The sequence below is a fragment of the Trachinotus anak genome, unplaced genomic scaffold, assembly GCF_046630095.1.
Source record: "Trachinotus anak isolate AG129_WGS33_773 ecotype Australia unplaced genomic scaffold, CSIRO_AGI_Tana_v1 ptg000016l, whole genome shotgun sequence".
Taxonomy (NCBI): domain Eukaryota; kingdom Metazoa; phylum Chordata; class Actinopteri; order Carangiformes; family Carangidae; genus Trachinotus; species Trachinotus anak.
In genome coordinates, this window is record NW_027273867.1 from 11272545 (window position 1) to 11297284 (window position 24740).

General features: G+C 41.7%; 1 protein-coding gene across 12 annotated transcripts in view; it reads right to left on the minus strand.

The window, feature by feature from the left end:
- Window positions 1-24740, minus strand: part of LOC139634675 (cytoplasmic dynein 1 intermediate chain 1) — a 54585-nt gene that overhangs the window by 6190 nt on the left and 23655 nt on the right. For 11 of the 12 annotated variants that reach the window (XM_071501302.1, XM_071501300.1, XM_071501299.1 and 8 more), the window contains 9 exons: window positions 24046-24141; window positions 22075-22246; window positions 20564-20663; window positions 20230-20355; window positions 9372-9518; window positions 7497-7610; window positions 7130-7263; window positions 6509-6653; window positions 759-899 (listed from right to left, as the gene is read on the minus strand). In XM_071501302.1, the coding sequence (XP_071357403.1) occupies window positions 759-899; window positions 6509-6653; window positions 7130-7263; window positions 7497-7610; window positions 9372-9518; window positions 20230-20355; window positions 20564-20663; window positions 22075-22246; window positions 24046-24141 (1175 nt within the window). The remainder of the gene's footprint in view (window positions 1-758; window positions 900-6508; window positions 6654-7129; window positions 7264-7496; window positions 7611-9371; window positions 9519-20229; window positions 20356-20563; window positions 20664-22074; window positions 22247-24045; window positions 24142-24740) is intronic. The other variant, XM_071501292.1, reaches the window with a different exon arrangement.

Genomic DNA, 24740 nt, shown 5'->3' on the forward strand with positions numbered 1-24740 from the left:
GAAGACACATGATTTGTAGAAAATAATTCAAAGGCTAAACAGGTTTGACAGTGACCTGGCGTGAATCTGTGTTTCATAAAATGACCATGAATAATCCAAAACAGGTGTCCAAGTTGTTATTTTAAATCTTTTCTATTTATTAAGTCTTATTTGCTATTTTAGAGCCTGTACATTTCAACTGAATAATAAAATCAGCCATTATTTACTGGCCTTAAATGCACTCATCTTAAAATAAATGAAAAACCTCGGCCCCTGGCCTGAACTATCTCCTTTTATTATTTTCATCTCCAGCATGGGGCTGCGGACTGAAGGCTGGGGCTCGTAGTCTCCTGCACATCTGTGTGCTCCACTGATGGGACAGATTGTGGGACGGAGATGGGACAGGGTGGTGGGGTCCTGAGGTTGCCTTAACGTTGGACAGAGGTTGCAGGAATGTTAGCGGGATGACTGGGTGGGAGCTGGGATGGGGAGATGTCACCCGGTCTGATTTAAAGCGAGGGCTGTGGGAAACGCCCACAGGGGAATCCAGATTCGTGTGAGTGTGTGTAGGAAGGGATGTGGAGGGGTTGGTGGTGGGGTGTGGGGTTGATGGGAGGGAAAAGGCCTGGGTGTTTGGCTGTGCGGTTCGGGCTGAGGCCCAGCAACAGGCCCTGAGGACACAAACACACACGCACATCACCACACAAAGAGATGACACAGAAAACACGCCCACAATGACCTATATTCACCCACCAGTGCACACACACACACACACACACCTCAGTGTCGTTGTTGAGGTTCCACAGGTCTAAGCGGCCCATGCCATCCACAGCAGCAAAGATCGCAGGGTGCACAGGTGACCACATGACGTCATACACATAGTCTGCGTTGTCCTCAAACGAGTACAGAGGCTTGTTGTGCTGGAAAAGAGGAAAAGAGGATATCTGTGTGAGTGTGTGTGACTGCAGAGAAAAAGAGAGAGAGTTAGGGATTACAGCAGATGACACACTAGACAGAAAAGAGAGAGAGAGAGAGAGAGAGAGAGAGAAGAAATGGAGAGAGGGAGTGAGTGAGTTTCAGACAGAGTGGCGCTGCCTCAGCCTTGGGGCCTGTCTGGGTGCAGAGCCTAATTAAAAAGCCTAGCACATTCACACAGCGCCATAAAACCGCTGGGAGAGATGAAAGGGAGGGCCCCTGCACAAGGTGTACTGTAACCTCAACACAACAGCTGTCTGAGAAAGAGAGAGAGAGAAGGGGGGGCGCTCTGGAGTGTGTGTGTGGTTCAGCCTACACTGGATTTTTTAGGCCTATACCGATAACAATATTTTAGTGTAACTTTTTTTTTATGTTATATAACTGAAGAATAAAGTCAGTGCTCTTTGGTGGACAAACTGTATCTTTATTGCAATGTTTTATTACTTAGTGGCCAAAATACATACCAATACTGATATGCAGTATGTGTGATAAGATAATATTGGCTGATAATATTGATCTAGCCATTTTATCAGTCAGTGTGTTTGTGTATTTCTGTGGTTCTATTTCTAAATTTCTGAAGTTATGGAGACCAGATGTCCCCAAAGGCAGAGCAGAATGAAAAAATGACTCAAGAAGATTAAAATAGTTCACTGATTAATTCTTTTAGCTTAAGGTCAGAGGTTGGGGAACAAATGTAGTCAGTGAAAGTCTTTTGAAGTGTATTTAAATTGTGTACATATTATTGTAGCAATATGATGTCTCCCATAGTCAAAAGAAGCGCAAAAGAAGCTGTGTGTGTGTGTGTGTGTATCCCCATCTCTCAGACTGGCTGTTAGGATTCCAGCGGCTTACAAACTGCATTCCTGACAGGTAGAGTGGGAGGGGTCGAAGACAGGAGACAGGTTGGCTGGAAGAGCAAATGAAGGAATGTGGTCTCTTTCTTTTTCTCTCTCCTCCTCATGCCTTCTCTTTTTTTTCCTCCATCACCTTTACTCTCTCAAGCCACAGTTGTTCTGAAAGGCTGTGAGCCCTGCAGACAAGGTAGCAGTGCACGCCCACTCTCACACACAAACACACACACACACAAACCAAACAGGGCCAAGCCAATTTCAAGCCTCGATTGAACCTGTTTTCCAGCCGAACAGGTGACAGCAGAGGTCATTTTTCTCCACCTCACTGTTTCAGCATTCGATCAGTTGGGTGGCCCCTGTTTATGCTCCCTCTCTCTCTCTCTCTCTCTCTCTCTCTCTCTCTCCTTGTTTTAGCCTGTGTCCCCATTACTGTTTGACTTAACTCTTTTACTCATCTTCTATCTCTACAATATTTTATATCAGCTGGTTGCATTTTAAATGTCATTATATTTTTATAATCTGATTTGCCTCTATATGCTATTTCAACAGATGAATAAAGTCCTCTTTCTATCTTCTGTAAATTACTGTTTTACTGCTGTCTGGCCATAATCTCAAATAAAGTGATTTGGGTAAACAAGTCTTAAAACTAATCTTAAAATTAAGCTTAATCCAAGTGGCGCCGCACGTGAAGTAACTGCTTGTCATTATCTTTCCTGAGCTGAGGATCTGGGGAGTCTCTAGCACGTTTGAACTAGAAAACCATTACTGGTACACTGGATACTGATAGTTGACGTCAAAGCGCAATGGAAATTTATTGACATAAAAGTCTGGTTAGTCTCCCATGTCACTGAACAAGTTAAGCAGTTAAGAAAATGGATAAATGGATGGATTCAAGGTTAGTTAGGAATTTAATTCTGAAGTTAATGATGCTAAAAATAGTTTTCTTACAAATTATTAGCATTTACAGTCACACTAGTAAAATCCTACTGAAATAATACAAACTATAATACTATCCAGTACTACAATCATGAAAGGTCCCATATTTCACACTATTCAGGTTTTGTGTGTGTATGTTTATTTTAGAAGTTTTGATATCCATAACAAGATACATTTGTGGCTTTAAATACAAAAAAACATCTCATTGTAGTTTTACATCTCCTCTAGCAACAACAGGTGGGTGAACCAATCTGAGCCTCTCTTCTGATTGGCTGGCTGTGACAAAATAAAAATATAGCGGATTCAGGTAAAAACCCCAAAGAAACCAAATCCTGCAAGGCTTGATGGTGGGTCCAGATAGGCCAGGCTTGGGGCATGGCTGAGGGCGGTGGCTGCTTTGTTGTGACATCACAAAGTTATGGAAATCCTGACAGCACGTTTTAAGGCTCAGTTTCTGAATAGGGGCTGTGTGCATTTCTCTGCGGACTGAGCTCTTTGATATTTTCACAATATTAATATAAGACCTAGATCTGATTTATAATCAAAAAAGACAAATCTCACTTCATACAATATGGGACCTTTGACACCTTTGTGTTTGCCGTCTCAAAATTCAAAATGTTCCAGAGGTTGTGAGTGTTGCAGAAAACACCTCATCACTAGACTGTCCAGACGGATCCAAGCCATCTCCTCTCTGTAGCAGCCAGAGTTGTACAATCTGACTGGATACATCCTGGCTGCATCTGCATCACAGACACCATGCTAGCTCGATAGCTTCACACCAGATATAATAACCACACACTGTGGGGACTGAGAAGTTGTCCTCAAATTAGAAATTGTTTTGAAACGTTTCATAAGCAGTGCTGTAAGAGCACACCAGGACTAAACCCTTGACAGAATCTCATTTTCTCCTTTTCCAAATACATCTACAGACACTCATCTGAAACATTATCAACACTCATTAACAATCACCTGAGCTGACGGTGATGCAGGCCTTTAATTAACTTCTTAAGAGAGCAAAAGTGGAATGATTATGCTTCATCCAATCACTTAGTAGACGCTGGTTTTGGGGTCAAGAGAGCAAGACGGTTCAAGTTATGCACAATTATAAACCCACTCCCAGCTGTCGCGACGTCTTCACACTCTGGCTGACTCAAAATGTTTTCACTAACCACAATATTTGCACCGCTGAGTGTAAAAACATCAGCAGACTCCTGTACGCCGGCCTCTTTGAACTGCGAGGGCAAACGTGCGTGTGAATGCAATGAGAATCCACTGCGAACATGTGTGTCTGTGTGTGTGTGTGTGTGTGTGTGTGTTACAACAATTTGTGATGGCTGTGATTGGTGGGTTGAAGGCAAACCTCAAGGGGATTTTAGGTAAGCAACGGCAGCTTGCTTAAGGTGTACGTGAGACATGTGTGGTGTCTATGTTTACACACACACACACACACACACACACACACACATATATATATACACTCAGGTATTTCTCCTGCCCACATACAAACATGGGTTATGTGGGATAAGAGACAGACGCACATTCCTGCGGTGCCCCTCAAAGGAAAGGGAATTCCCAAATCCTGAAAAATAACCCACTCTCCTGATGAAAATCCGCAGAAATGTTTTAATATCTGTCACGGGACCTTTTGCACGTGACTTATGGACTGGACTGCAAACATGAGCTAAAATTCATCTTTACTGCCTGTCATAGCCAAGTATGAAAACTGTAACTGGATCTTGCATAAAACTAAAGGTATTATGCAATATGCATTATGTATTTTCCTTACACTGAATACTTCTCTCTTTGATTCTTGGTTGTTTTTGCTGTTTGATGCCCTGCTCATGTTGGTCTCTCTGTCCTTCAACGTTAGCGTCACTTTCCACTATAACCATGAATTTTTATTTCTCTTTAAAACGCCCCCTGGCCCTTTTCCCCTCACTCGCTCTCCTGCCATCTTCTTTCCACCCATCCATCCTTCTTCAAGCTCGAATTCTCTTCTTTATGAACACAATTAATTCAATAAGCTGACGTTAATAATGCAACATCTCAGCTCATAGGTCTTACCATCGTGCCTTCTTCAACTCGTCTGTGCAGTATCTCAGTTGCACCTAAGCGTACTACTTTGGGTCTCACCACCTGCGCCGCTGCCAAAAGTGTCCTTTGAATGAGTTACCTAACTTTTCTACTCTTCTACACTCACTCTGACAGAAACAGTGACTGTTTGCTTTTTACTGCCACTAAAATGCTGCCAAATGGAATTCATCACATTGGTTTGAAAGGAGAACAAATGGCCTGAGTGGACGAGGTCACTCAAAACTAGCGAGAGAAGGGCTCACCTTCAGTGCACTTAGGTTTTGCAGGGATGGGGGAGGGGGAGTGACGCACGCATACAGAACATACAGAATTTTTGAACAATACCAAATAGCTATTGGTAAATAAAAGAATGGGGTTACAGTTCAGTTTATTACTGGAAGCAGACTAATGACTGGCTAGAACCCCATTGATTGTTGTGCTTTCAAAATAATTTCGTGCGAATAAGCAGTGTTGACAACTTAGCACCTTTGTCGCTAGAATAACTCACTTTTCAGACGTCTTTTCAAAGGAAGCACCTCACGACAAATCTAGCAAGTTTTTGGGATAAACCCTTGCTACTTTCTGTAGAAGAGAGTCACCGGTTTTGCTGACGTGAATGAGCTTGTAACGTTCTCTCTCAGGGATCATTTTACAAGTATGTATAGCCAGCACAGCCACTGTCTCTAACTTATGTGTTTGGTGATTTTGTCAGATGACGTCACAATTATAAAATCAGCATTCTAGCAGCATCTTGGAAATGGCTCGGAGATGACAGCTGGTTAACATGAAGTGGGCACGTTTCATGCTTGTTCCGATGTCTTACCACAGAAACAAAAAAAACAGCAGTTTTTTGGGAATTAGGTTTTATCAAAATACTGTATATGTGAGCACAGAGGGTAAGAGAAGCAAAAAGAAAAAAGGCTGAAACTAGCTGACATTAGACAGAATGCAGATACTACACAGTGCAGCCATACACTAGGTTTTAAGTTTGTCTTGTTTAAAATGAAATTCTACTCATGTCATATTTAACCACTGTCCTGAAGTGATAGTGATGACTCTTCTATTTTTACTGTGAAGGCAAAATCAGCTATGGAGGACATTGTCTCCCTGAGTTACACATCACAGGCAAACCGTCCTTTGATGTTGGGAAGATATCCAGCCTACTTCTGTACTATTGGCAGTAAACCTGTTTTTACCATCTATAAAACTACAGAATTTTATTAGTACATCTTACTGGTGGCAGAGCCCAGCCTGAGAGGAAACTGCCTCAGGATGGGTTCAGGTGAAATCAACAAGCGTTCATAAATAAATTGTGCAGCAAAAACGTGCAACTTGTCAAAGTTTTGTCTGATCTCTTAGTAGGGAATTTATCACATCAGCAAAAACTGTGAATCATTTCACTGCACACGCACACATTATCCATATACACAGTTACACAACCCCACACACACATATGCACAGAGACACACAAGCAGTAAGAGACTGATTTTCAAAAAGTTGCTCACCTACAGTATCTCTCCCCCCTCCACACACACACTTGTTCATTCTTTCAGTCTCAGCTCTCTCTCACACACGCACATTTTCTCTGTCTCCAAGTCCACAATCAACCCCCCACACATCCCCTCTCTCTGTCTCTCTCACATTCACACACATAGACACACACACACACACACACAATCACACACACATTATACCTTGGTGCTCCAGAGTTTGACAGTCCAGTCAAAGGAGGATGTGATGAAGAGGTGGGAAAAGTCAACCGTCCCCACTGCGCTGTGACAGCTGATGCCTGTCACTGGCCCCTGGTGGCCCTCGAACATCTCACAGATACCTGCTTTACTGTAAGGGGGAGGGGGGATATCTTTGATATTCAGCATTGCAGTGGTCTCACATTGGTTAAAAATAAAGGGGTGAAGTGGTTTGTGACTGACTGATTAAAATTAAATTAAAACAAATACATTTCTCTTACAACATTCTGTCAAGGGGAACAGTTCAAATTTATTCCAAATTTTAAGGTTTCAATAATTTCCATAAAAATACACAATAATAAACTTAATTTAGAAAAATTACATCGACCTCAAAATGTCTTGGTTTCCTAACTTTATATTTTTACAGTTATTTTACTCTAAATCTGTAACTCTAGAGTGTGTAAGCAGAAAAATCAAACAAAGACGTTAAAGCACCAACGCTATGATCATGTGACAGTGATCCTCCTGTGATCTTTTATGCATAAGTATGTAACAGTGTGTGTGTGTGTGTGTGTGTGTGTGTGTGTGTGTGTGTGTGTGTGTGTTTGTGTGCGTGTCTCTACCAACCTGCCATGTCTGGATGCAGTGTACACAGTGCCCTCCTCACTCCCCACCACATAGTTGTTAACGTCTCCCGTGGGAAAGGCCATACCTGTCACCGCCACTGGTTTGGATTTATTGTACACCAGTTCCATGGTCTCCTATGCAACACACACACAGACACACACACACACAGACACACACACACACACACACACACACACACACACACACACACACACACACATACACAATCAGTTCCAGAAAATACAGTTACATTTAACCAGTTACTGAGTCATAAAATATTAAATATAATTTGTGTTTTAAGACTTTTAAGATACAGGTTGTGTCAGGTTGTGTGCACTGTCTGATTAGTGAAGAGTGTGTTGTGTACCTGTGGCTGGGAGAGCATGTCCAGACTCCAGGAGCACATCCTGCCGTCTGTAGACACAGTGATCAGGTTGTTGGCGTTCTGGGTGCCAACCACGTTCACGCAGTACACTGGGTGCTACACAAAAACACACACACAATAAAGCAATACAGACACGCAGGCACACACAGGAATAAGATGGGTGGAAGTATATACATGAAAATGATCAGTCTCGTTAATTAGAAGCATAACAATTTCTCTGCACATTTGACACCTTACAGAATAAATATTGGGATAATTGGCTGTGAGGGAAATAAAATATTCCAATGATTTGATTTGCTGAGATTAAATTAGATTTTAAACACAATAATGTAACTTTACCCTTAAACATGTGACATCATTAGATACTTTGTGAACCAACGCATGCAGCAGGCGAACAGACACCTCACATGCCAGTGTGCAGTCGTCCTTTTAAATGACTCTACGTAACCATTATGTCATTACTGGGCAGTAATTGATTTGTGTACTGGGCTGAACAAAGAATCCATTCAGCAATCAGCACCGTGCTCGCTGGCTGGACTCACTGACCAGAGCAGACAAGAGCAACAGCCTCATTATTGGAGTCCACGGCCACTTTAAATCTACAGCATGGACGCTGTGTAGCAGTGTGTGTGTTTCTACATGTCTTCTGTGGCTTTGATTTTAAACAGCAGCCACGGATCTTAAGATATTATTAGTGTATATTGGTCAGTAATTTGCAGAGGGTCATTGAGTTCACTGGAGAATATTGAGTCTCAAAGCTTCTTTTTTTAATGGGAACATACATCATGCTGTTATAATGAAAATTTCTTATTATCCTTATTCTACATTATCAGATACAGTACAGTACAGTACAGCTTCAATATCTGCTCATCACGATTTTTATCAAACAAACTTTTCAAGTCTTTAAAGCCCCTACAAACACTCTATCAGCTTCTTACTATGGGCAAAGGTGGGTCCTATGGGAACACAATTTTTTGGGGGCAAAATTCGAACTGTTTTGGTTATTTCATGAGAGAGATCTTTCCATACAATCACATCTGCTCAAACTACACCTACACATTCCCGATGAAACAGATTACCAGGATTTTTGAGCATGAAACTCTTAATACATGAAACCAGATATAACTAGGGATGTTTTTTTTTTTATTTTTATCTTTGATTGTTGCTCATTTAGTCATGAAGACCAAAGTGTCAGGAGCTTTAACTCTCCTTTGGACATTGCTACTAAATCACTGCATTATTTTTAAAGCAGATAAATTAAGCTATTTCATGTAGCTCAGAAATTGTTTTAGCATTTGAAATCACAATGAACTGCAAGTAGCAATTATTTTTAATTGATGTATGTATCAGTTATCCATAAAATGTCAGAAAATATTTTCCAGTACCAAAACTGCAATTTCACAGTTTTTGAATTGCTTCTTTTGTATGATTGATAATGTTGAATTAAGATATGCAATTTGTAATGATATAAAACAAAGAAAAGCAGAGTGTTTAAATTTGAGAAGCTAGAAACAGCAAACCTTTGACATTGCTTGATAAATGCATGTTAAACAGATTATCAAAATGGAGATTGATTTTCTACAGATTGACTAATCAACTAATTGTTTTAGCATTGAAAACAACACATTGTACAACTGTAGGCTGATAGAATGACCTCTTTGGCACATATCTGATTTCTTTTAGACAGATATAAGGGCATTTTGTTTCTCAACAATAACTTATGTTTACATTTATACTGTTTTCCATTAGCTGTATATGCACCAAAATTCACTGGAAATATCTGATGGGTACTGCAACTCTTCTATGTTATGTTAGATGTAGTGCTTATGTTATACTAATACTGGGAGCCAGCCTTACAGTGTGTGCTGCAGCAGACAGGGGGGTCCTCTGGACAGGGGTCCGACGGTGACTGCGGTTGTCCCACAGTACAATCTGCCCTGAGTAAGTTCCCCCCACCACCAGGTTGGGATGAAACCTGGCAAAGCCCACAGACACCACCGGGGACTGAGGAGAGAGAAGAATACAGAGGGGGAGAGGATGAGAGAGCAAAGTCACTGCATATTATTCTGATGTGAGATTATTTTATAGAGAGGTTTTAGAAAAAGAATATGAAATATAAAAAAATATTTTCATGAACTAACAGAAAGAGAAAGATGGTGAGAAAAGAAATAGGCTGATCAGATAAAACGTTGAGATAAAACAGCAGACAGTGAGAAAAGAGCAAAAACAAAGAAATATGTGAACCGAAAACGGTAATGCTAGACGAAGCATGAGAGAGAACGGGTGATCAAGGCATCGTGATGGGTGGCAGACATCGGTCAGATAGACGGAGAGGGAGATGATGAGTCTGGCTACGGTGGGGGTCCACCGAGGAGAGGGGAAAGGGGTGATGCTGGGGCGGAGACCAGACAAAGAGGGGAATTGTAGTCCTCTTTCCCCCAGCCGTTTCACGTTACAGCATCAAAACCCCAGCAGCCACTGGAGCGCTCACTGTAGCCTCCATCATGACAAGCGCACCCTTGAACTCCCTCCCTCACCAGTGCCGTGTTTATTGAGTTTTGGTTCCTCCTCACTGCTTGTCCCATGTGGGCTTCTTCGTGCAACAGCTAGCCTCGGCTGACCCAGAGCCACTGAAGCATCTGCACTGAGGAGTGATGAGAAAATGTTTCAGCTACATAGTGCTACATGAGGGCGAGTGATGTTATGCACTGACAAATTTACTCCCCAACTCCCTTCTCTTCCATCCATCTAGTAAAGCAGCACAATCATGTTGAGTTAATTTATAGGCACGACGCGGCCAAGAGAGTATCCAACAAGAAGCTCAGAGGCACAAATCACAATTTTGCATTTCACCAAAAATTGTTGCCTGATGCGGTCGTAGATTTTGTTGGGAGAACTGACATTGACAGATTTAGTGTCCCTAAAAACGATGTGTCACACATTTTGTTGCTGTTTGGAGACGGTTGCTTCATTTATTATCAGAATCCTTCCAAATCAATCAATGTATTAACAAGGCAATGATTGTATGATTGTTTATGTGAATACATTTATAACAGAGAATGAATTAAAATGTTCTAAGACTTTATGGTACTATTACTTGTAATCAGTGACTACAATGAATTTGATTTCAGAATTCAGACAAACTAGAATCACTGCCTCCTGGTTGTATGTCTCCCGTCAAAACAAGGTCACAATCTCCCCTTCCTGACTTACAGCATTGAATAATGGCCAGAAGTGTTTTTGCAGAACATTACAATGTCACAGTGACCTTGACCCTTGACCTTTGACTAATCAGTTCATCCTTGAGTCCAAGTGCACAAATGTTTGTGCCAAATTTGAAGAAATTACCTTAAAGTGTTACTGAAATATCATGTTCACAAAAAATGGGATGGCTGGACAGACAGACAACCCTAAAACATAATGCTCCGGCCCTGGCTCTTGCTGGGCCTGGCTAATAGATGCAATAAGTCATTAATGTTTGATTAACTTAATGATCTCTACGACAATCCTTCTCAGAAACAGTAATGGATTATATGAATGCCCTTCAAGGAATAGCCTATGACCTGTCAAATCTAAATACCATAATGGTGATAAACTGTTAGATGAATACACTGCTGAGGCTGCAGGAGATCACCTGTTTGACTGGAGCGAGACATCACAGATTTTAGCATCAGCATAGAAGCAGCACAAGTAAAAAGAGTCATAATGTCAGAAAACTTATATCATCATAAACATCAGTTACACAGCAACACCTAGCACCTAGCTAGCTAAAGCTTGCTCAAATTAGCCATCCTCAACTACTGGTCATAACAGACCAAGAAAGACTATAGCAGCAAAACCTGTGAGTGTTCAACAGACCAAAAATGTGTCTAAATCTAAAGTTTAAAGGTCAAACTCCTGTCAACTTTTGTATTGAATTTTACATTTTTAGCACTTAATCATTCAGAATATCCCTTCATAACTTTTTTAAGGCACAATTTCTTAGATCTCCAAAGTTATCTTGTTCCAATGAATTGATGATATCACTGAATAACAGAGCATTGCTGTATATATCAGTAAACATCAATTTGTTGAGACTATTGGAACTGTGCTTAGGCAGCACCATCATTACAAAATAACATTACACTTACATTCACATTTGTCCTGAATCACAGTAGATTAATGTGAAGATCCAATGGAGACTGAGACAATCTAAAAATCTACAATAGTGTAACATTTGTCTTACTTTTCATTTCTCTTTGCGTTTCTTTCTCTCCTGCTCCCCTCCCCCCCTCTCTCCATCCCCACCACCACACCATGTGTGAAGCAGCCAACTCAAAACCCAGTACATTTTGAAAGCAGACTGGAAAACAAACCAGAGGGAAAGAAAACACTGCAGACTCTCTCTCTCTCTCTTTTTTGGTTTCTTCTGAAGAGTCACGGCTTCCAGACGAATGGCTCGGGAGTAGCTTCAGATGTCAACACTCAAAATAAACTGAACTTCGGTGGTAAAAATAAAGTTGCTCGACAGCCGGCAGTGAGGCACTCTCCAAAAGGTTTATTTACACAATCAGATAAAAAGGGATCAAGGTTTTTGGTTTATTAGCATATATTAGCACACGAGATTTGATGGTCCGACGTGGAATATCTACAATTGTTTGATTTATAACATGTGAAAGTCACCTTGCCAGGTTTATTCTATGGAATATGTAAAGTAAAGGCAGCTGCAATTGACTTAAAAGAATATATGAAGCTCAAACCGTGCATAACTGTGTAAAATGCCACAGGAGAGACCCGACTATCCTGACCTATCAATATAGAAACTAGTCCAAAAAGAATTCATAGAAGGTTTTGTGACATAAAACAGCTACTCGAACCACTTGTGCTCAAATTCATCTGGATGACTCTGCCTTGAACCTGATGACTTTTAACATCCCAGAAGTTTGGGATGACCTCTACCCTCTGTGGTTGTCTGACAGGCTGCTGTCTGAGGTCTGCTTCCCCAGACTCCATCAGTGAGCTAATAAACCCAAGTCCTCCCCTCTCTGTCATCCCTGTGCACAAAAACACACATCCACACGAGTACTAAATAGGTACACCCCACCACCAAAACCATTCATCAGTCCTCAGAAAGCAGGGAAACTTTAAACCCGTAGAGAGGCCGAAGGAGACAGGAAAGCAGAAAGAAGGAATTATAAACAAACATCTAACAGCTGAGTTCTTACTACTTTGTCTTTATCTACCTTAGTTCTGCCTTTTTACTCCCTCATCGCTGACTCTGTCAAGGCTTATCTATTTGCCTAAAGTGACAGTAACCATAATACTTCTATAAATGTGTCATTTCACATGTGAGTTTTAAATATATTTGCCAAATTGGAACAATCTGGAGCACAACATAGACTGCATGCTACCTAAAATATATTAATACGCTTATCTTTAAATTCACTGCAGACTCACTTCATCTCTTTGATCTTTCCAGTAAAGACCAATGTGACTCTACTTTTACTATTAACAACATTTTAAAAAAAAGTAAAATAAACACGCAAATCCAGAAGCATATACAGACACAAATAGAAAACATCCCTGCTCTCTACTCTCTCTTGTTTTTCCTCCACCGGTTATCACCCTGAATAAACATCTCTACCCCAAATGGGTAATGAAAAAGAGAAGCAAAATCAAGAGACCCCTCTATTTGCTCCATATGTTAGTTTAACTCCTAAGCCCTATCAGTGTCCCCATCTTAAGAGGAAAAATCCTGACTAAACTCTGAATCCCCTCTTTAAGAAACCGCAGGTTATGCCATCATTCCCCTCATGTACTGTCAGGCTTAGTGAAAGAGCTACTGAAAATTAGCCCGACTTTGTCCCGACAGTGCACTTTGAGGCGCCTGCCAGCCACAACTTGGGCTTAAAATAAAAGCCATTCTCCCCTAAATGCTTCTAATCAAACGTCACATCGGCACACATGTTTTGGAGTTATATGCCTTTCAAATCCACTGTATGTCATTAGGCGCTGAAATAAGATCAATTTGTCCCATGATATAAGGACGTTTATGATTTAAACTCAAGGGGAATTGACTGATGGATTCTCAATTTAGATGTCATGTAGGAAGTTAATGACTGAGTTTAGAGCTGAATTATAGGGAGCTGGGTTATGTTCATGCCTTTTCTTCTACTTTTCATTCATTCACGAGCCTTTGCCTTTATTGATCCAAATGCTGTCTTTGCATCTATTACAGGCAATTTATTTCAGAGTGAGTAAACATGACTATATAAAATGTTCTATGTGTAAAGACTATCATTCTGAATTAAACAAAATGTTTGACATTTTGGTAAACACACTTATTTCTTCACACTTATATTAGAGTTAGATGATAACAGTGATACCACTCATTGATCTGCAAGATAAATATGAAGCTACTGTCAGTACCCAGCTAACTTAGCTTAGCACAAAGAGTGGAAACAGGGGCAAACAGCTAGCCTGAACTATTTCTTGGCAAGGAATGGTTCACAGGCACCAAGTGGAGACCCCAAGAAGTTACTGGTCACAGTCAAGAAAAAGTCTGATACATAAGCCTCCAAAAACAGGTGCATTGTTATTTTTACACCTTGTTTTTTAATGCTTTAAACTAACAAGCTATAATGTGTTTATTTGTGAGCTTCAGAGACAATGGTTACCAGATTCGGTTCTTTGGACAGAGCGAGGCCAGAAAATTCTCGTTTCTAGCTTCTGAGCTAAGATAAGTTAGCTGGTTGTTGGCAGTAGCTTCATACTTGGTGTACAGACATGAGAGTGGTATCAATCTTCTCATCTAACTCTCTGTGAGAGAAGCTCAAATAGTCGTCTCTTTAATAATAAGCCTATTTCTCCAAATGCGGAACTTTCCCTTTAAATCAGATGCAGCCACACTCCTCGCTTCCCCTGCAGCTCCTCTTCATTTCAGATTCATAAGTCTGGACATACCAGTCATACAAGCACCACATCTGTCTAAATAACACCTCAACAACTCTCATGTTGGCAATGCTCCCGCTATGATTGCATCTCCATATCAGAGCTGACTCAGTACTGAGCCTGACATTTAATTTCCAAACGCAGAGTGGCTCTGTGCATGGTTCTAATCTCACATGCAGCGCAGGTCAGACACCTGCCAAGTCATCTCCTGCCAGCCCAGATGAAGAGGATGTGGGGAGTGACAGCTCCTGGAAGAAAAAGCAGCAGCAAGAGTCACTTCAGTATATTGGGCCTGAGATAAATCGTGGACGTTTTACAGGGAGACAGAACAGTGGGTTTCATTTCTTTCCACAGGCAAGATCTGCTCTGTGTGTGTGTGTGTGTGTGTGTGTGTGTGTGTGTGTGTGTGTGTGTGTGTGTGTGTGTGTGTGTGTGTGTGTGTGTGTTGCATGAGGGAGAAACTCACACACACAAAGTATCATCTACCATATCTCACACAGGCTCACAAGGCTAAGTGCTTCTGGCAGCCCTTATTATATTAATGGGAAGTGTTCTGTAGAGGATAATACACACATGGTAGGCAGTGATGAAAGATGGCACCCAACGAGGGATTAGGGAGATTCGAAGGAATGACAGAGAGAGAAAGAAAGTTGTAGAGAGGGGAACACTCCCTCCTTTGTTGCCTCCTCCTCTCTTTCGTTCTTTCCTCAGGCAACAAACTGTTGCTAAAGCCGGCTTGGGAAGGTAGAGAGGGTGCTATGGTGAGAAGGGAAGGAGGAGGCGGGGGGTTGATAGGGCACAACAGAAAGTATATCGCTCCAAGTAGATCCATGCTCCATGCTCCCCTCCACCCCCAACACCCACTCACCACACTCATGTGTTTTCCACTCTGCCTTATCAGGACCAGATGGATCCGACTGTCTTCTCTTGCATCCCTGCTTCGCAACCTCCCCCACCCCTGCAACCACCTTTCTCCTCCCTTTCTCCCCCTGGCTTTACTCGTTTATGACACCCCACAGATTTTGTCACTCTGTGGTTTCTGGCAAGGAGAGAGAAATACCAAGCCGAGTCTCCATTTCACCAAGCAAAGAATGAGGGTTTGACGGAGTGAAAGCATGAGGAGGAGGCTCCGGGAACACAAACAGGCCTTTCTCTCTCCTCTCTGGAGCTCCTCTCCCTTTATTTTCCATATCTTGTTTGTTTGCTTGGCTCAAATTTTCACTTTTGTGGTTTTATTGTTGGATTCATGATGTTGGACTCAACCACCCAGTGCTCTATTCTTTTCTATTCTATTCTACTCTATTCTATTCAATTCTATTCTATTCCATTGTTTTCTATAATTACATTTGATTACACTCTTAATTTAAGAGTTTTGCCAAAATGAAACAGCTGCAGTCCACAGTTACAAATGTTTCCTGATTTAGATCAGAAGCAGAAGTAATTCAATGCAGAATTTTGATACTCAACACTTTTCAATAGTGAATTTTATGGGCACATTTTGGTTGTTACTTAAAATAGATCAGATATCCAGAGTCTCAGGATGACACCTTTTTCGAAGCTCTTCACTAACAACAACAACACAATGAGTAACAGACACTTGTAACTCTGGCTGCCTGGGAGAAATCGTCTACTTGTGGTGCAGCGTATTAATACATGTAATATTTAAACAATTAAGTCTGTGTTTCCCCATTTCCCTCATTACATGTCAATTTATTTTTTAAAGCAGCTTCAATCAGCACAGTCAGAGTTGTACAAAATGATCCAGTTCATTGCAAAATTAATCTTTGCCAGCAGACGCTTCATCTATGTCGTGTGCCACAAATCAAATACAGTCGCACAGTCTTAACTCATCTGTTCAGAAAGCACTTAGAGGACTTCTCTGCTAAGCTTCTGAACACAATGCTGCTCCGTCCTCCTGTGTAATTTCACATGGGCTCCAATTCAGATGAAGCCTGTGAATAATGCTGTTGCATTGTTCTCCCTTTCAAACTGTCTTTACCAACCCGACCCCTCAAAACACCCCCCAACCACTCTCCTCCCTGCCTGCTCTACTTCTCCTACTCAACCTTTCTGAAAGTGCCAGAGGCCTATGGAGCAACACGAAACAGAGAGATATTAATAAATATATGACTGAGTCCAATGGGATATGACAGTAGTGGCGGGGGTTGTTGCAGGGAGGCGTGTGGTTTCAGGGGTTCAGCAGAGGTTTTAAGTCAAATGGACCCTTTAATGTGGCCTGACTTTGCCCACTTGAGAGGCTGGTGTGAAGTTACATGATTGGACCCAACTGGGACGAGGTGATGATGGGTTCAACTGCTGGGACGGCCGTGATGAAGGGAGGCACGCTCAACTGGTACCAGAATCCACAGCACCAGCAGCCCCTTTCCTGAAGTACAAACCCAAGCCACACACTGATGGATCACACACTTCCTTCACTTTATTACAGATCAATGGCTCCTGAAGGGGGGTCATGAAACTGCCTCGGCACCTTAAGGGGACTGTAAAAGGTTTCCCCATACAATGGGAGTACACTGAGATACAGTGTAATTTCAGATACAGTTAATTCACCGTCTTGAGTAAGTGAACAATAACACATTGCATTTGTATGGAGCATTTCATGGCATGAACCAGAACAAAATAATAAAACATTACAGAAAAGATGTAATAATGAACCAAATGAATAGAAGAGGGGAAAAATTATGTGACTGTATAAAGGTAAAACTGGACACATACCACAGGTTTGATATTCCTACCATGAAATACCATTTAAGGAATGCTTTACATTCTTTGCTATGCAGAATAATACAGTCAAATTATTCTCCATTTGGAAATTGGAGTCCTGTGAATGGTTCTCACAGACATGAGCTAAAAAAGAGCAGGAAGGCAACAGCAAAGCAGGAGATGGGAAAATAGATGCATAACCATGAGATTTCAGTGCCATGTGTTTACTCCGCATGGGACCAAGATTTGTCAAACGTTGTCTCCCTAACTATTGCATTAGAATGCAATATTACAACACCACTGCACATTGCCAAAAATATTTCTGCATGATCACCAGATTGCATTTGCCCAAAATGTCCTTGAAACTCCTCCCAAAACCAAACCAACACCAGCTTTTAAATGATTTACTTTCCATCCCAGCAGCACGTCAAGAACATAAACCCCATCAATGCCTTTGCAAAGTAAAAAACAGCTAATTGTTCTTACTTTTGTGTAGTGTTCTTCATAATAGTGGATAATTTGTATATTTTGTAACAAAAAACATTTAAACATTTAAACCCTGATTATAATTTGAAATTCTGAGGAAAATGGACAGTTTTTGCATTGCTAAGTCCGTTTCCCGAACTGCACACAGCCAGACAAGAAATATAGAAGCTTGACCTCACCAATACCCCATCTGTAACATGAAGCCTTCTATAAGCCATAGCCTTATACAATAAAGCCCCCGCTGAACCAGACCTCAACCACAAACCCCAACCCTCCAATACTGGCCCAGCACTGTCATTCTTTTGTATCTGTACTCTCTCTCAAACACACACGCCACATGTGTACAATACAAACACGTGCATACACACATGCAGTGGACAGCCATCTACCTCTCCATCCACCAGATGAAAGCCGCTTCTGCAGGCAAACCTGGAAAAACTAAAAATGTCTGAAAGGCTATGAAACCATCGACTGGGGCCTCCCAACCCAACCCTATACATACGTGTGTATGTGTGTACTGCACACACACAGTAAACAGCGAGTGCTCCCGCAGTTTGGGAGGTGGAAGGTGAAAAGCAAAATATGAGAAAGTAGAGGAAGAGAGGGGAAGAGGCACACAGCCCTGTGGTTTCGGGGGGTTAAACGGCAGAACATGCTCGCACATTAAGAGCCATCTGATCCACAGCTAACTAGAGAGTCGCAACTGTGTTTGCAAAAAGGCCCTGCAGACAGAGAGATGTTATTCTTCTCATCTTTTCATCAAACCGCTCCTGTGTTCCTTCCCTCCAAATCCAATCCTTCCAACCTCCTCTTTCTTCTTTTCTCTTTTCACATTGAATTATTTCATCTTCAATTTATCCTCACTGTTTATCCCTGCTCATTTGCTGCCCACTCTGTCTTTCTTTTTTATGTTTCTGTTTTTCTGTCATTGACTTTCTTTTCTCCCCTCATGAAAAAGACCATGGCACAGCCCCAGGCCACATTAACTCGCTGACTAACATTTGGGGGGGTTGGGTTGGGAAAGTGAGGCACTTGAGACTTTGTGTTTTCCTTCAATCTTTCTTCTTTTCCTTTCTCCATCTGATATCACTTCATCTAATGCACATCTTTCCAGTAAACACTCACTTAAAACAAATCGACTGTGTTTGTAGAAGTGGTTTGTATGTGTCAGAGAATCAAAACAAACTACAATGACGATGCTTCATTCTGTTATAAATTGAAATTTCCCAACAATTCAGTGCAAACATCTGCCATTATGTTCTTGTCATTGTATTTCCACTTAAACTTGAATACACTTCACCTCTTGTACGCATTTGCAGCTGATTGCCCCCTTTTTGATACACTAAGCATTTTATCAGCTGCGTACACAAATAGTCTTGTTTCCAAACGTCTTCTGTTTAACACTGACAATTCACAGACCAGCATGCTCAGAAACCGCACTGTTAATAAAGTCAGATGTACTGTACATATTCCGTCAAGACCCACATGGAAAAACTACTGAATCCTACAGCTACAAGATGCATAGCTGTAATCCATACCTAAGACCACATGGATTTCAGCAGCAGAATAAATTATGGTGCAGTGAAAGAGTGGAGCGCTTTAAAAATCCATTATGGAGCTAGATGTATATGGCAAGTTTCATATCGAAATATTTGTAAGCAGTGTGCGGCCTGTAGGAATATGTGGTTCTGTCCACGTTTGAGAAAAAGAGAGAAAATCTATTTCCTCTGGCTGGATGAAGCTTGAATGTGAGAGTATGTGAGTGCATTTCTAACATTATTTCTAATACAGTCAGGTGTCTGTTTGTGACATTAATGCTACTACAGGTGTATTTCCATGTTTACAGTGATGTGCACGACATAGATTTGTCAATTACTGAGAAACAGCACTGCTGACATTAGATGCTGCGTCAATGTGGGTGGGCTAACACACACATGTGGCAGCCTCGGATTAGGAAGTGGTAGGCCACATCATTTTACTACCAAGACGTCTCTATATGGCCTCGCCTGTCTCCTGGGAACCGTGAAGCCCTCACACCCAATCCCTCCATCCCTTTTCTCCTCCCTCCCTCCTTCCTTTCTGCCATTTTCTCGGTGTCATTTACCATTAGCATCACTCTCGTCAGTGAGTTCTTTCCCACCAAGGCCCCAATTTCTTCCATTGAAACTGGCCTCCAGTGGCAGTGTTCAGCTATAATCCAATCTACAGGGTCAAATGAGTGCAAGTGGAGCTGCTTTTCATTTCCCTTTGTGTCACACATTATTTCTCACTCACAAAGGTGCTGCCATTATAGATCAGAAAAGAGGCACAAGCTGTAGATTAGTGGATGTACTTAATGTTGGGGTGCCAGATATGGTATGAAAAATACATATCTTGGTCGCCAGATCTGAGTGTGAAATTCTGAGGAGAAGAAAGAAGATGTTTTGTTTCTTTTTTACCACTTAGTTCTGTGGCAGTTAAATACTCACAATTCACCACACCTAGGTAAAAAAAGAAATGGCAAACCTAACTTCTTCCCTACAGTAACCTGCCCATGATGCTTATGGATGGATACATGAGGTTTGATAAGTTTAAGTACCTGACAGTGAAAGATGTACTCGGGTGTGGCCTTCTTAAACTTAATGTTCCACACCAGGGCAACACCGTCTGGTTCATGAGGAGCATCTTCATTATTGTTATAGGAGGCAACCAGCAACTCTGGATACTGAGAGAGAAAGAAAAGAGACAGTGATGTCAATAAAAAACAGAGACTCGTCAAATCAACCATGCAACTTCGTGACAGAGCTGCTCTCATGCTCTTTAAACACTAACAAACCTGCTTAACTGCTGCTGATTTTCTTGAGAAATGATTTTACAATGTGGGAAAGGGTTACAGTGTTACAGTGTTCCACATAAAAGGTGGCGGGCCTCACCTGAGGAGACCAGTCAAGACAGGTGATAACACGATGTTTTGACCAGTGTTCATCATAGAAGAGTCTACTGAAAGACAGACTGGAGCCGCTACCCAGGTCTCTGCAGGCAGACAGTAGAGATAAGGGTCAAAGGTTGCTTCTTGATCAGACCTGAGGACAACATTTATGTTCCAGTCGCACAACAGGCACTTGCAAAAGTAAGTAGGTACTTGCCAAGAAAAAAATAGCTTCAGTATGTCGGGGTAAATGAATGAAAGAATGAACGAAACTCAGTTCAGAAATTCAGTTTAAGGTGTCACTCTTCTGTTTCTCAGCCTGAGAAAACAGTTGTACATTGTTGTTTGTGGTTCTGAAGTAGCTTTCTTAAGTTTGGAAAAATAACTCTGGTCAGGGTCATCAGGTTTAATGAGAGACACTATCCAGTTGCATTATGGGAATCACAAGATCCAAGTTTTTTGGAGCTTGGCAAATACTAGAAACTAAAACTCAGGATTGGTGACCTCTGATTCCCTGCTCCATTTTTGCCTGCTCTTTTTTTCAGCTGTCTCTTGTGAGTCTCTGAATTTCATAAAAGTGGATTACTAAGTCGATGAAGTACCCCTTTAAAATGTCTTTCTTTTTTGACAAACAAGAGACATAGCATGTTTCAGCTTGCTGAATCAGCACTGGAGGAGTTGGTCAGAGCTGTCTGACTGGCTGGTCACCATTCAGTAATTTCAGACACCGGAAAACATGTTCCCAGTCAAACAGGATTTGGGTCGGTAGTGTGTCTCTGGCCACAGCAGCAGTAGCACCATCACAGTTTATGTTTATGTCTGAGCCCTACTTGTCACCTCAGTGAGGGAAAAGTTCCCAGATCTTCATTTGTAGGCCAGGATAATAAACAGTTAGTTTTACTGTTAAACAGAACAAATCCTCTACACACCAAGTATAAATGACACCTACGTTGTGTTTCATACAATGTGAGAATTCACATTAATGGTAGTGAAATGTTGTGCTGCTACATTCACAGAAAAAGCATGTCAATGGAAAAAGAAGGGGACTGAAGTTAAGCACTGGGCCATGGCCTGTTTTAGACATAATCTCTGTTCGACCACAGGCTTGATGCTCCTCTGTGGCTGCAGCGGTCAAAGCTGAAGTGAGTCAGTAAAAACAGCATTCATCTGTCACAGCAGAGCAGTATACCAAAACAGCTTTGCACTTATGACTCTCACAACTTCAATCACCACTTGGATAACCTCTGTTTGGAGCCAACCAAGACAATGCACTTTAGGTTGTGATGGTTTTTCAGTTCACAGGAGTTTTTAACCCCCTGAGAGTGTGACATCAGCAGGAAGACATATATTCTGAAGAACAAAGGAGCCTCCCAGGCCCCTGGAGTGAAACAGTGGGCATGAGTCAGTCTTAGCACATTTTCTTAGTTCGAGGCATGCAAGTAAACACTCACATGTACTCGCACAACCAAACACATCCTCCCTCCTCTTGCCCTCTCTCGCCTCCTCCCTGCTCACCCCTCTTTGTCCTCTAGATCTCGGCCGCTGTAGTCGAAGAAGATGTCGCTGTCTTCGGCCAGAGCTCTCTCCATCACTCGGATGCTGCAGTCAAAGAAACTCTGAAACTCGGAAGAGTGAAGGATCTGCTGTCTCTCCTCTTCTGTCAGCTCCCGCAGCACCGGGAATGAGCCTGTTGGAGGGAACACAAATATGAACACACAAGCCTGTGAGGGACACTTGTGCTTACATTACATTGTTCCCAGTGCACCAACTTGAATTTAGGGCTGCGATTAATCTGCCAATAATTATCTCAACTAACTGACTAATCATTTGGTCTTTGGGTCTTTTTCCAAAAGCCCAAGGTGACACTTTAAAAATAACCCAAAGATATTATTAATTTATCACCAATTGCAATTTGTTGCTAGTCTGGCAACCTAAAGGATTAATTGATTACCACAATAGCAGTCAGCTCAACTTGGGATATTTTGGTATATCATCAAGTTTCTATACCACAATACCTTTTCAATATCAAAAATATACATAATATTTAATTTTGCTGTTATGCTTAACACCTCAGTCCTGGAGGAACATGCAGGCCTGCCTGTCACATGACTATATTAATGCCCGAATAATAATCTTTATATGGCCAAAGATCTTATATAAAAATGTAATTTCTTTAAATATTAAAGAGATTTTTAAAAATGAATTATCTTTCTTGCTTCCAAAATTTACTATTTTTCATGATGTTACGAGACATCCATAATTTCCAGGCATTTGCAAAAATGAACCACTTCATTTCAAGTCTAATAAATTGGCCTGCGACTCTGGACTCTAACTAGAAAAGGACAGATATCCTACTGAAAAAACCTGCCATGTGTGCTGCCATGTCTACCACTACAAAAAGCACTGCACAGAGAGTACTGTACAGGATATGCTTCCTATGTCAGATTAACATTCACTTCATCTCTATCAAAACCAGAATCACATCCAGGACATAATAAACTACAAACAGCTCCTAATGCATCTTTTCTAATAAAACCCAACAGTAAGAACTTCATAAACAAGAGAAAAACAAAGCCCTCTGAGCAACCCGCCTCCCTTTGAACATAATGGCTGCACAGCACGGCGTCCGGTTTTTGAAGTCACTGTCCCCAAGCACACATGCGATTTTACACACACAAACATGCACAGACACACATATATCGACCTTTACCCTGCCTCTTGACTTTGATCCCCCTCCCATCCCTTTGTATTTCTTACAAGTTGTCAGAAAAGACCCAGTGAATCGAGTGGCAGAGATCAAAGGCCAGACCTTCTAATAGGCCAGGATGGAGCGGAGCCGGATGACTGTGTGTTTATGAGTGTGCGTGTGCATACATATCTCTATGTGTGTGTTTGACTCAGACTAAAGTACAGTCACTGATGTGTTCATGTGGTTGAATATGAATATGTCGATCCATCTGTGTGCCTATCATATGTTGTGTTTTAACTCCCCCAAGAGCTGTGTGTATTTTTTTCTATTGTTTACTATGTGAACCCCTCCTCGTACGCACACGCGCACACACACTCATACTTCTCTCTCTCCACTTTGAAGTGTGGTCAAGGGGGTCAAGTGACAGGTTTTTAATCAGTGCTGACCCTCACATGCCATGGAGCTGATATGCTGCACCCGCTCTAACCCCCAGTGTAACCTACCCCCACCCTCCCATCTGATACACCCACTGACTAGTCGAGGGTGTCACACACGAGTCGGCGTGTTTCGTGACAGCAACGTGTGAGAAGTCGAGGGAATGAGAGGACTCAAGGATGAAGAATGGGGATGCTTGTAGTGACTGGGACAAGAACATCCTCCTATATCAAGTTAATTTATGTGGAGGAAATGTGACTGAATTTAAGCAAACTTAAGACACAATATAACAAGGTGGTTGACATAAGCTGACCATTACAGTTTTTCCATCAGCCATTCATTTAGCGATCCACCCATTGTACCTTCTTTGTTTTCCCTGTTGTCGTCTTCATCCTGCTGCTCCGACTCAGGGCCTGGCTTCGCCTCCATCATCTCCTCATCTTCCTCCTCCTCCTCCACTGAAAAAAAAGAAAAACGAAAGAGAGAGAGCACTCATGTTAATCAACAGCTGTTCCAATTTTCCTCAACCTCCTGCTGTGTGCCGCCTTCCCCCCCTGCTTACCAAAGTAATCATTCCCAGACATGGACTGGTACACCTGACTAACAAACATTCATTCCAAATAGGTTTCATTTACAAACACACACAGACTTATATTATTAGGTATTTGTGAAAAAATGTGAAGCACAACTGATGCAGAATTTCCATCACTGATGCTTTGTATATTAAATATACATTGTCTTGGGAAAAGAAATATCGAAGGAAACAAGCCCGTGTCCATTTCCGTGTTGTAGCTGAAGCATGAGTTCACATGGTCCCCATGTGTGGAGATACTGCACTCATCATGCACAAAAATAAGAAGCACACACACACACAGACACACACAGTCAGCAGGAAACGTCAGAGTTGTGTGTGCTCTCGTCTTTCTCTCACCTTTGACCCCAAGCAAAGAGATCCAGTGATGATGATGGTGTGTGTGTGTGTGTGTGCGTGTGTGTGTAAAAGGGGATTCCCTCTGCATTCTCTCCAATCAGGCTCTGCAATTACACCCAACTCTCC